The sequence below is a fragment of the Lissotriton vulgaris genome, chromosome 4_1 (assembly GCF_964263255.1).
Source record: "Lissotriton vulgaris chromosome 4_1, aLisVul1.2, whole genome shotgun sequence".
Taxonomy (NCBI): domain Eukaryota; kingdom Metazoa; phylum Chordata; class Amphibia; order Caudata; family Salamandridae; genus Lissotriton; species Lissotriton vulgaris.
In genome coordinates, this window is record NC_141691.1 from 1,799,764,016 (window position 1) to 1,799,777,667 (window position 13,652).

Consider the following 13,652-nt stretch of genomic DNA (forward strand, 5'->3'; position numbering starts at 1 on the left):
TCCATTTAAAAGTTTAATTTATATTCAAATTAAATGGTGGAGGAGATTGTTTTGATTTAACCATGTTTGGGTTCAGAATGGGTCCTAAATCTATTTTATATGTGTTTTTTCAACTCGGCAGCTTCCTGTTTTAAAGATGACTGAAGTGGGTGCAGCAACAGAGTGTTAACCCTAATGAATCTGCTATAATATCTAGCAGGCAGTGAAACATGTCGGTTGCAGGTAGTGGTATGCAACAATAAGCTACCAGCCTTTTTAACTCAGCAGTCCAGACCTCAGTTACTAATGAAGTGGTTCAGGAGGTTTGACTGTTGATTTTATCTTCACTCTGTTTTGTTTTTTTTAGGAGCCATGCTCTAAGCTCCTTGCTTCGCACCTTTTTTATAACCTTTTCTCTTCACTTTATTCACAAATTCTGGAAATTGGAATGGCCACCTATGATGAGAAAGGGGCACAACATTTGGTAAACAACTGACCAAATTGCCCCGAGAGTGTTCGCCCGTGAGGTGCCTTCCTCTCCACCACACATTTTGTTCCTGGTACGAAATGTGTATGTGTGGGTGTTGGTATAGTCCTATTTAGGGCTGACTATATTGGTTGCGCCGAGTTGAATATATAGTGAACCCCCTCTTTTCTTACTAGTATTTACAAATGAAGTTTTCGTTTAGGACAGTGGGGCATTAGAGACAATAAATACCTACTTAGAGAAGTCACGAAGAGGTATATCCAGAATTTTACTATAGAAAATTCCAGTGGAGACTGTTCTCATGCCCGCAAGATAATTGATAACTTGAGTCCTGGGTACAGGGAATTTTTGGATTGCATTTCATTGAGTGGAGGGCTTTCCCTAATAGTACCCTTCTTTTTCCCTCTAAGCTCCTTTTGTTATTATATGTTTTGTACGGCGGCTCAGCCGTGAGAGCGTTTATATACAAGTATCTTTGGGAGGTTCCTTTTAAATTCTGTTTTAGATATCCATTCTGGACTCAAACCCTTCACAGCTTTTCAGATATGATAATCTGACTACACTATAGAATCGGGGGGTTGGTTACCTTGAGCCCCTTTTGCCAACTAGGTTGGAACGCACTCTTGTTTAGACTTTAGGATAATAAATAGGGTTCCAGATGGATAAGAACTGCCTGGCTTTCACTAATGACCAGATAGCAGCAATCTTATCAGGGCCATCACTATTTCCTGGTGCCCCACTGAGAGGCACTACCTCTGCTCGAGAAGAATGGGAGAAATTATCTAACCTTAAAAAGAAACAAGTGAGGATTGCACTTCACGGTGCGTTGATGACAGAATATTATACGGCAGGTGCAGCACCCCCTAGTCTATTAGTCAGGATTGAGCAACGTATTTTCCTAGACGACAGTAAGTTCCGACAGGATTGTAGCTTTATTGCTAATAAATGTAGTAGAGATTGGATGATTTTAATAATTAGTACTGCCCAACGATTAAGCGAGGACCTTCTAAAATAAATCATTGAATTAGAAAAGACCATATCTAAAGATACCACTCTGTTGGACAGTAAAGAGCATTTACAGAGAATCCAGGACGATTTGACCGATTACAAGAATTATATGGTCAACCAGAAAATCAAGGGGCTAACAAAAAATCTAGAGAGGTACACACATGAATGGGCTTTCCCGTATGTGAAGGAAGAATATTATCAACAGGCACCAGATCAACAAAGTGCAGGTACACGGCAGAGAGGGAGAGGTGGCAGGCAACAGCCCAGACGGACCCCTAACAACTGGACGTTTGATAATACCTCGAGTGAAGAGGAAGAAGAACCCCAACAGGGCAATAGGGTGAGGTTCAACCAACAAGACCGCCAAAACGAAGATCTAGGCGCCTTACTACGCTCTTTTTTAGGGCAGGGTCAAGGAACCAATCACAACAGGGGAAGGGGGACCTCAGGACGAGGCAGAGGGAGAGGCAACACAGTACCCCAATGGCAAACTCATTCACCCAGGGTCACTCGCAGCCGAGGCCGCACACCAAACTAAATGAGAGCATTGTTGTAAACCTGTCCGACCATATTCTAACATCTGAGGAGGAGAGGGTTTTGAACAAAGGCCTGGGGTTCGTCCCGACTCCCAGACACGATGCCTTTAAATGCCGCATTGAATTTCATGAAACAATGCGGAAGATCAAGTTGAAGAAATTCTTTGCTAATAAAGAAAATAACACTGATTCGTTTCGAGGGACTAATCTAAAAAGACCTTCGAAATATTGTCCTCCCATGGCCACAATAGGCCCGGAGGTGGCTGTTTTTGAGGAAAGGGTCCTATGTGACATCGAAACATTTGAAAAATCCCAGGAACATTTCAGACAAACTAATATGACTACAGATGATTGGAAGGCAGTAAGGTCATTGGAACAGAACAGTCAGCTAACTATAAAATCAGCAGACAAAGGGGGTGCGGTTGTTGTATTAAACACCAGGGACTATGATGCAGAGGTACAACGACTGCTGAGTGTACATGCCAATTATCGCCCTCTAAACAAAGACCCTGTTGATGAACTATCAAAATTGATTCAGGAAATGGCAAGCAGAGACAAAACTAACAGATGGATCTCGGTGAAAGAAGCGGAGTTTCTGGTCAATGACACCCCAAGGACCCAGGCACTATATATCTTACCAAAGATACATAAGCCCACCGCCCACCACCTGTCAGGCCTATAGTGTCGGGGATACAATCTATTCTTGAGCCTCTCTCACAGTATGCAGATTATTTCCTACGTGAAGCAGTGGTTAATCAACCATCCTTTATAAAGGATACAACTGATGTTTTAAACATCTTGGAGAATGTACCTTATGATCCAGACGTACAATGGCTGGCAACCATTGACGTTGAGTCCCTGTACACGAGTATCCCCCAGGATGCCACGCTGGTGGCAACAGCGCGCGCCCTGGGGGAACTCGAGTGGTTCTATATTGTTCCACAGTCATTTGTCATGGAATGTGTCGAGGTGGCTTTGACCCGTAACTATTTCATGTACAAGAATCAGCTTTACCTGCAGACCTCTGGCACTTCCATGGGGCCACTATGGCTCCCAGCCTGGCCTGTATATACGTCGGCCAGTTTGAGGAGCACATCGTCTATCCTGATATCAACCCCTTCCAGAGCCAGATTTGTCTCTGGAAGAGATATATAGACGATGTGCTCTGCATTTGGTCTGGCTCAGAGGAGTCACTACTTGAGTTCTTTACCTGGTTAAACTCACAAGATCAGAGTTTGAAAGTTACTTGGTCCTACAGTTGTACCAAAGCCACCTATCTAGATTTGGACATAGAGGCTAATGGAGATGGAACCCTAAGTACACGAGTACATCAAAAACTCACAGACAGAAATTCTCTCTTACTGTATAACTCATACCATCCGAGGGCCCTTCGGGACAACCTCCCGGTGGGCCAATTTCTAAGATATCGAAGAAATTGCACTGACACTGATACATTTTTTGAACAGTCTGGTGACCTTACTGAGAGATTAGAACAGCGTAACTATCCCCACAAAGTTGTTAAGAACGCAAGAAAGAGGGCACTTAATACTCCCCGGAGTGCTTTGCTTGAGCACAGTACTAAAGAGAAAAAGGACTGCCTCCCAGTGGTTATGACTTATGAACCTATGGCCACCAAGATCAGGCAGTCTATTAGAAAACACTGGGATTTACTAAGTAATAGAGATTTTTCCATGCCCCCTCCCAGATTTGCCTTTAAACGGTCAGGTAACCTTAAGGACAGGCTTGTCCATACCAGAGACCAGGCACCTTTGAAAAATGATTCCACAATGATACCGAAGGGACATTATCCTTGTGGAACATGTTCAGTATGCCCACTGACCAAAAGATGTAGCAGTGTCGCCTTATCTACAGGGAAAGAATGGTTTTTGAACCAATCCAGTAACTGTAATACCACCAATGTGGTTTATCGTTTACTGTGCAGTTGTGGCCTACAATACATCGGACTTACTACAAGGAAAATAAAAGTCCGTATACAGGAACATCTCAGTACCATCAGGGCAGGAAAACTCACGACCAAACTTGTTCAACATTGTCATCAAGAAAAACACAGCTTTACATGGACAGTGTTGGAGACAGTGAGGGGAAATCCGACAAATGCCGAATCAATTTTGATCACCAAGGAAGCAAAATGGATCTTTAGAGAGGGCAGTGACAAGCAGGGTCTGAATGAAATTATTGAGTGGAACAAAATTAAATAGTTTACTTACCACCAAAATTAGCTTAACCCTCTGATATCTGTCTTCTCTCCTAGTTGCAATAGGACCGGTACGAACGACCATATTGTGCTCTACCATAGGGCTCTATTATGAGAAATATTGGAAATTAAACACTGTAAAAATTTAATAAATACCACTTTTGTGGTTTGAGGTCTCCCAATTGAATGTAAACCATTATTTGTGAAAGCACATCAAATGCCATAAGATTATGTGTATTCCATCATCTAAAACCGGACCGTGGCTTTATGTGAGGTAATCATTTACTGTGTATATCAAGAGAACATGGCAATGGGTTCCTCTTTGAATGTACACAGTTTTCTGTTATAGTACATTAAATATTAAATGCATTCTATCACATTAACATCAAATACCGGACAGTGGCATAAGCTGGGGCAATCAATCCCTCTTCCCTATTTCAACAATAAAGAGATTTTCCGAATACCATTTCAATTGGTTAAATCTTGATAATCCTTAAACTCCAGTTTATTAGCGATTAATAAAATAATATCGTAAATGATATATAATACTCCGTGTTGTAACGATTAGTACACAACACCTTATGCTGTAACTATTGGGGTAAAATATACGTAGCCTGTTTATGAAGTTACCATTCTAAAATGGCCCCCGCATTAGTTGGCTATTTGCGCATCCTGGACTAACTATATGCTGTACCATGGCACGTGACAGGGGCCTCCCGACCACGTGATCGGGTGGTGCGTGGTTTGGGCTCTGACGAGCAGTGTTTAAATCGCGCGTATTCCATCCCGGAAATGTTCCTGGGATGATTTACGGCGCGAAATCATAGACTGTATGGTAAGGAGAGGGCTCCGTGTGTGGGGTTGTGTGTTCTTTGAGTTACCGGCCCCGCATTTTGCTCGCACTTGATGCTTCGGTTTAACCTTGCGCACGCAATGTTGTAATGTGCTTTAAAACCGTTTGTGCTTTGTCAACAATTCGTTTTGAGTATAGAGTTATCTAGAAACGATATAAATAAAATAAAAAGGAGTTGATACTATACGTTTTCAGCTGGGTGACCAAATTTATCAACAACAGCATAAAATGATCTGGAAATGGTAGAACAGTTCACAGTATACGTTTCCAGCCGGTAGAACAGTTCACAGTATACGTTTCCAGTTGGGGGATTAAAACCTATAAGCCTCAGCAGATGCCAGAATGGGGTCACGTCAGATATATTTTTTCTGTGCACAATTATATCTGGCATGAATAGAGCATACTCTGTTTAAATACATTCTGTTTACTCTATGTGAACCTATAGGTCTAGAACTGCAGCTAGTGAGATCAGTAGAGTACTAAAGTATGACGATAAGGGCATGCTATCTTTGTACTTATTGTCCTTACATGATTTATAGGTTGATACGACAACCAACAGTAAGGCTGAGAATTGCCTTGTTCAGCTGGTACGATTGAGCATAGCTGATCCAGGGTAAAGTCCTTTCCATTTAAAAGTTTAATTTCTATTCAAATTAATTGGTGGAGGAGATTGTTTTGATTTAACAATGTTTGGGTTCAGAATGGGTCCTAAATCTATTTTATATGTGTTTTTTCAACTCGGCAGCTTCCTGTTTTAAAGATGACTGAAGTGGGTGCAGCAACAGAGTGTTAACCCTGATAAATCTGCCATAATATCTAGCAGGCAGTGAAACATGTCGGTTGCAGGTAGTGGTATGTGACAATAAGCTACCAGCCTTTTTAACTCAGCAGTCCAGACCTCAGTTAGTAATAAAGTGGTTCAGGAGGTTTGACTGTTGATTTTATCTTCACTCTGTTTTGTCTTTGTTAGGAGCCATGCTCTAAGCTCTTGCTTCACACCTTTTCTTTAACCTTTTCTCTTCACTTTATTCACAAATTCTGGAAATTGGAATGGCCACCTATGATGAGAAAGGGGCACAACATTTGGTAAACAACTGACCAAATTGCCCCGAGGGTGTTCGCCCGTGATGTGCCTTCCTCTCCACCACACATTTTTTTCCTGGTACAAAATGTGTATGTGTGGGTGTTGGTATAGTCCTATTTAGGGCTGACTATATTGGTTGCACCAAGTTGAATATATAGTGAACCCCCTCTTTTCTTACTAGTATTTACAAATGAAGTGTTCGTTTAGGACAGTGGGGCATTAGAGACAATAAATACCTACTTAGAGAAGTCACGAAGAGGTATATCCAGAATTTTACTATAGAAAATTCCAGTGGAGACTGTTCTCATGCCCGCAAGATAATTGTTAACTTGAGTCCTGGGTACAGGGAATTTTTGGATTGCATTTCATTGAGTGGAGGGCTTTCCCTAATAGTACCCTTCTTTTTCCCTCTAAGCTCCTTTTGTTATTATATAGCAGGTTATGGAGACCTTAGAACACATGATAGAACACATGTGCCTGTGGAGCCATTAGAGGGGCCAACTTTAAAAGAACAGATTTTTTCTCAAAACAGCTGCTTTATTATACACACCCTGTCTGCAGAAAATATTTCCTTTAATATCCGAGGTGTGATTCAGGTGGTCATGACTTGAGATTGGCTCCACGTATGCTTTACCTGCCCAGCTTTAACATACTTTTGAAGGAAAGTGTTCCAGTGGCTTAGTACTAAATTCCAGGTATCTGTAATTCCAGACTCTCCGCCGGGGCGGCCTTAGGCATGTGCAAGCTGTGCACCTGCACAGGGCCACCAAACCCCAGGGGCCACCACGCCAATATATATCCTTAATATAATAATCCTCTGAGGATGTATACATATTTGCGTGGCGGCCCCTGGCAGGGATTTGGCGGCCTCTGGCTCTGTTCCACTTTCAAACACCCTGACCCCCCCATCTTCATTGGCCTCCGCTCTCCGCCCAGACCCCCTCTTGCGGGGCCCCCTACCTACGCTTCCTGCCCAGGGCCACCATGAGCCTAGAGCCGCCCCTGCTCTCCGGGAGCTCGTTTTGGAATTAACTTCACTCGTAATCTCTCTGTTCGGCAGAAGCAGTTACTCTTTATTGCATCTCTTGTGGCCAAATCTTTAATTTTGCAACAATGTAGTTCAATATCCCATTCTACGACTCCTGGATACATAAGATGAGGCAAGTAAAATCAAGGGAGAAACTTTATCGCCAAAGAGTGGTGACTTTAGTGAAATTTCTAAAAATGTGCGAGGGGGAGCAGCAGTAATGCTATTTATTCTTTCTACCTGTTTAAATAAAATATATATTTTTATAAAGATGTTTATGCGATTCTAGGTAGGACAAATTTGCTTCTCGTTGACATGCAGAAGCGCAGACAAATTAAAGATAGCAGCAGGAACATACATCCTGATTGGTTACAGTGCTGCAGCTCTAACATTAAGCAGAGGCATCCCACAGTGCAGTGTATTGAGACAGAACTCAATTATCAAAGATTCAGGTAAATGTATGCGTACCTCAGCTAGAGTTCTGACAATGACTGGGACTGAAACATAAAAGGAGCCTGCCATCTCTTATAACATTTGTCATGAATTGGGAAAGCAGAAAACTTAACACAACAAAGATTCAAGTCCAAGATCCAATAGAAAACGATGTCATACAGTGCTACAAATGTTGTATCTAAGCATGTCGTCCACCCAGTGGATGTCCCTCAGTGAAGAATGCTGGATTTCTAAATAATTGCTTTGTATGTCTGTTAAAACACTGCTGTATGCATGGACTGTGGGTACCCACAGTCCATGATCAATTCATACAAATCATAAATTGAAAACTGAAGTACTGAAGCATATTGCATTATATATATATATATATATATATATATATATATATATATATATATATATATATATATATATATATATATATAATGTTCTCTTAATTGCGATCATGGATTACAATTTTAAAAGCCAATGTACCTGTATGTATCTTTCATGATCCACGTGCTGCTTTCATGGTCAATAGCTGCATGCAGCGGGCCATTCAAGAAAGAAGGCACACCCTTGAATTGAAGATCGATACGACTTGGAGAAAACGTGACTTTTATATCCTCCTTTGTACTTTCTTCTGGGAGAACTACCAAAATGGTTAATTCTTCTGCAGTTTGTTGCCAGGTATACACAGGAGCTGGAAATGATATTTTTCAATGATCAGTGAACATTGCTAAACAATAGAAACAGCTGATTAGTCTACAAACTTAAATTCAGGAATGTGGAGCCTGAATTAAAGAAGAACCCTTTTTAGGTTTTGCCTCGCCAAAAAGATGCGCTCTGCGCATCTTTTTTGCGCAGCAAAAACCTAATGAGAACTGTAGTGTGGCTTTGGGTCGGCCCTCGTCATTCATTGGCTGGCTCCATAAATGGAGCCTAGCCATTGGATGAGGGGCCTGTCCGTCAATGCCGGACCAGACACGGGGGCGTTCCCGACATTCTTTGGCTTTTGCCGACGTCACGCGACGCCGGGAACGCCCCCGATTCTGTTCCGGCATTGCCGGCACCTCCCTTGCTCCCCCTCCCGCTTGTTTCCTGGTGCCCGTCTTCTGCTCCGGCCGGCCGTCGTCAGCTCTCTCCTCCCCCTTTCCCGCCCCCTCCCGCTTCTCTCTGATGCCCGCCTTCCGGTGAGACACTGTGATGAATGCCACTGAAAGCCCTGGATGGACTGGGCTGGGTCCGGGTCAGTCTGCTCGGTAGTGGGCTGACTAGTGACTGTCAATGACCTCCTGCAGCGCGAAGTGCTGTTCGAAACTCGGAAGCCACCGCCTCTTAACACTAGTGAGTACGAGGAAAGCACGGGCGGCCATGCGTTGCTTTGTTAATATTGCATACAGATCTGAAATCACCGTTTGAGGAGTGGAGCCGGGGAGGGGGCGGAGCTTCGTGGCGAGAGCTCCGTAACAGACACTTGCCCTCAACCAAGCCCTCCGCCCCCTTACCACTCACACAAACAAAACGGAAGTTGTCGGAACCAAGAAGAAAAGCGAAAGGAGGTAGGGAGGGGAAAAGAAGCTGCCAGGGCTGCCATGAATATTAAAGTAAAGCTGGGTCATAAGCTTCCAGCCATGGGAGTCTGTGACTTGTAAACGGCTGATAACCCATGACCCCATGACCTCTCATGGGAACGTTCACAGAGCAGCAGAACAACAGACATCCTTAGTATCGGCACAAAGCCATCGCTGGCACAGTGATTCAAGCAAGTGTATTTTGAGGGAAGGGCTGTGATAATAGCAAATATGCATTAGGCGGAGTGACCCTTGGCTTGGCTGCGGTCTTACCGGGCGCACTTACCTCCATATCCGGCTCCACTCACGGACCCTCGACATGCCGAAACGGTGAACTAGCAGGAAGTGAAACTTATCGCACTAAGCAGCAATGCCCCTCCCCCGCAGCGCCCGCGAGCAAACAAGACAAGCATTTAGTGCAATAGGTCCTGCATTTGCGAGAGGTTAAGCTATTAGCATTGTAAATTACAATGTCTTTTATTTAGATTTAAAAAAACAAAACAAAGGCATTGTCATTTACAATGCCAAGAGCTCAGACCCAGCAAATGCGAGACCTACTGCATTGCAAATGCTTGTTTATTCTGAAAGCATGACCAGTGTACCGCACAGATGAGCCGCACAGGGTATAATGTGTCTATGATTGCTGAACGTGACTGACAGATGGGCGTGGGCTGCAAAATGTTGTTGAACCTACCTTACGATTATGCCTCCACGTTGAACCTTCTTGGCATCTGTGAACCTAAAATCTCAAATTCGTCCCTTTCTAAGTGTTGGAAAATAACTGCACACATTAGCAGCACATTACCAGCACTCAGTTTATCGACCTCAGAAGATTGAACAGCCGTGTCGGCCCAGTCCGGATATGAAATAACGACCTGTGCAAAAAAAAATGTTAGCAGCGACTATTTTGGTTACTTGAGTCTTCCAGACAGCTCAGTTATTTCGTGGAGAGCACAGACGGGGCTGCTCTGCCACATTCAATAAACAGAAGCGCCACTGGCAATTGATGATCACTGTGACACTCCCCCATATTGAGCGCTGAAAAGTCCAGGTCAAGAAAAGATGCCTTAGTACTTGATTAACTGTGTAGTCAGAAACCTTCGAATAGCACGGCTATTTGCAAATGAAGGGTTGGCCTCTAAATGATGGATTTATGACTAGCTGAGGACTGGCGGTCAATCAAAATCGAGTGACTCAAAAAACATAGTGCTTACCGACTTATCAAGGACACTGTGTAACGCCGCAAGTAAAAGTGAAACAAAAACAAGCATTGGAAATGCAATAGGTCTCGCATCAGGAAAGTTTGAGCTATTGGTCTTATAAATGGCATTTTTATTTATTTATGTGTTTGTTAAAAAAGCTAAATTAATAGCTTTGTCATTTACAATGCCAATAGTTATAACTTTCGCAAATGTGACACCTATAGCATTTGTAATGCAACATGTTTTTTATTTACGTGATTTAGATGTATTGATATTACAAATAACAATGGCTTTTATTTTTTTTGTTAAATTAATTGTTAAATAATGTATTTAATTTGTAATGGCAATAGCTTAAACTTTTGTAAATAACTTTTGTGAAGATTATATTCAGAGTTTTATATTTTGACGAAAATCCAAGAACAGAAGTGAAATATTAACATCTTTTTGTGATTTGTAATAAAGCGTGAACGCTTGAAAACAGCTTGAAACATTGAAAGAACATATTTGAACCAGCCTTTGACAATAAATTATGACGTAATGCAGCTAACACAAATGTAACGTGTGAAACTGCAGACGGTTATGTTCAGCCAGAGTGGAGCTTCAGAGTGGAGCTTCAGAGTGCAGAGTGGAGCTTCAGAGTGGAGCTTCAGAGTGGAGCTTCAGAGTGGAGCTTCAGAGTGGAGCTTCAGAGTGCAGAGTGGAGCTTCAGAGTGGAGCTTCAGAGTGCAGAGTGGAGCTTCAGAGTGGAGCTTCAGAGTGGAGCTTCAGAGTGGAGCTTCAGAGTGGAGCTTCAGAGTGGAGCTTCAGAGTGGAGCTTCAGAGTGGAGCTTCAGAGTGGAGCTTCAGAGTGGAGCTTCAGAGTGGAGCTTCAGAGTGCAGAGTGGAGCTTCAGAGTGCAGAGTGGAGCTTCAGGGTGCAGAGTGGAGCTTCAGGGTGCAGAGTGGAGCTTCAGAGTGCAGAGTGGAGCTTCAGAGTGCAGAGTGGAGCTTCAGAGTGCAGAGTGGAGCTTCAGAGTGGAGCTTCAGAGTGGAGCTTCAGAGTGCAGATTCAGAGTGGGGCTTCAGAGTGCAGATTCAGAGTGGAGCTTCAGAGTGCAGAGTGGAGCTTCAGAGTGCAGATTCAGAGTGGAGCTTCAGAGTGCAGATTCAGAGTGCAGATTCAGAGTGCAGATTCAGAGTGGAGCTTCAGAGTGCAGATTCAGAGTGGAGATTCAGAGTGCAGATTCAGAGTGGAGATTCAGAGTGGAGATTCAGAGTGCAGAGTGGAGCTGCAGATTCAGAGTGGAGCTGCAGAGTGCAGATTCAGAGTGCAGAGTGGAGCTTCAGAGTGCAGATTCAGAGTGGAGCATCAGAGTGCAGATTCAGAGTGGAGCTTCAGAGTGCAGATTCAGAGTGGAGCATCAGAGTGCAGATTCAGAGTGGAGCTTCAGAGTGCAGAGTGGAGCTTCAGAGTGCAGATTCAGAGTGGAGCTTCAGAGTGCAGAGTGGAGCTTCAGAGTGCAGATTCAGAGTGGAGCTTCAGAGTGCAGAGTGGAGCTTCAGAGTGCAGATTCAGAGTGGAGCTTCAGAGTGCAGAGTGGAGCTTCAGAGTGGAGCTTCAGAGTGCAGAGTGGAGCTTCAGAGTGGAGCTTCAGAGTGGAGCTTCAGAGTGGAGCTTCAGAGTGGAGCTTCAGAGTGGAGCTTCAGAGTGCAGAGTGGAGCTTCAGAGTGCAGATTCAGAGTGGAGCTTCAGAGTGGAGCTTCAGAGTGCAGCTTCAGAGTGGAGCTTCAGAGTGGAGCTTCAGAGTGCAGATTCAGAGTGGAGCTTCAGAGTGCAGATTCAGAGTGGAGCTTCAGAGTGCAGATTCAGAGTGGAGCTTCAGAGTGCAGATTCAGAGTGGAGCTTCAGAGTGGAGCTTCAGAGTGGAGCTTCAGAGTGGAGCTTCAGAGTGGAGCTTCAGAGTGGAGCTTCAGAGTGGAGCTTCAGAGTGGAGCTTCAGAGTGGAGCTTCAGAGTGGAGCTTCAGAGTGCAGAGTGGAGCTTCAGAGTGCAGCTTCAGAGTGCAGAGTGGAGCTTCAGAGTGGAGCTTCAGAGTGCAGCTTCAGAGTGCAGAGTGGAGCTTCAGAGTGCAGAGTGGAGCTTCAGAGTGGAGCTTCAGAGTGGAGCTTCAGAGTGGAGCTTCAGAGTGGAGCTTCAGAGTGGAGCTTCAGAGTGGAGCTTCAGAGTGGAGCTTCAGAGTGGAGCTTCAGAGTGGAGCTTCAGAGTGTCAAGAGCAATGCCAATAGCTCTAACTTTAACAAAGGCAAAACCATTGCATTGTAAATGCTTGTTATCTAGGCTGCCTTATGGGACAGACCAATTAGTTAATTCTCAGACAAAGCCTCCCAGCATGTTCTCTACAGCTGTCAATTTTGTAGAACTGGAACTTGCCACTTTGAAGAAGTCCATTGACTTTTCTTACAGTATTTGCAACTCTAGCACAAATGTGTGTTCAACCCCCTTCCCCGGATCGGGATTATAAATTATGTGCAAATATTGTACACACCTCGCAGGTGTTTTCCAGCAGCTATTTTAAAAGATTATATTTGGTGAAATCTGTGCAGGGAAAAACTGAACACTGAGAGACTGGCAGTTGGAAACAAAGGAAAACAAGTACTATCACTGCTTTATTGCCCAATCGGACCGGTGGGACCCAACATGGAAGAAACCCACCCCGCACCACTGCTATTTTCTCAGGCCGTATGACCACACAGTAAATACTCAAAATCAGAATGTTGCCAAAGATTTCAAAGTGGCAGCAAAAAGGCAGTCTAAGTATTTTTTGTTGTCTGAGAATTTGTCAAATATTATGATCTGCTTACCTTCTTATAAAAAACTAACCCAGAATTACAGTCCATTCAAGCACGGTTTAAAAATACCTACCTCATAACAGGAACGTAAACTATTGTGGTTAATAACACCACGTTCCTCTAATCCAGGTTTAAGAACGGAAATGGAACGCTCCGCTCGTAGTTTTCCCGACTGTGTATACCTTGTTCAATGTTTACCCCTTGTACCGATATGTTTCAATTGCCAGCGAGGGGGCACCGGGTGCCCGGGAGCGGGTCTGCTCCTCTCCTCCTCCACTCTTTATAATTTCCCTACTGTGGGGCAGTTCCGGGGCGACAGGCACGCTGTTAGTGGGTTAGGCCGTAGCCATTATAGGGGTGCAGGGTGGCGGGTGCGGGGGGGGGGTTTGTTGTTTTAGTTTGTTTTGTTCTATGGTCCCTATTGCTCT

The 13,652-nt window shown here is 43.9% G+C and overlaps 1 protein-coding gene across 1 annotated transcript in view; it reads right to left on the minus strand.

Moving 5' to 3' along the window:
* NUDCD1 (NudC domain containing 1) overlaps positions 1-13,652 on the minus strand; it is a 469,559-nt gene that overhangs the window by 202,024 nt on the left and 253,883 nt on the right. Inside the window, exon 6 of the mRNA XM_086966120.1 lies at positions 8,117-8,324. Within this exon, the coding sequence (XP_086822246.1) occupies positions 8,117-8,324 (208 nt within the window). The remainder of the gene's footprint in view (positions 1-8,116; positions 8,325-13,652) is intronic.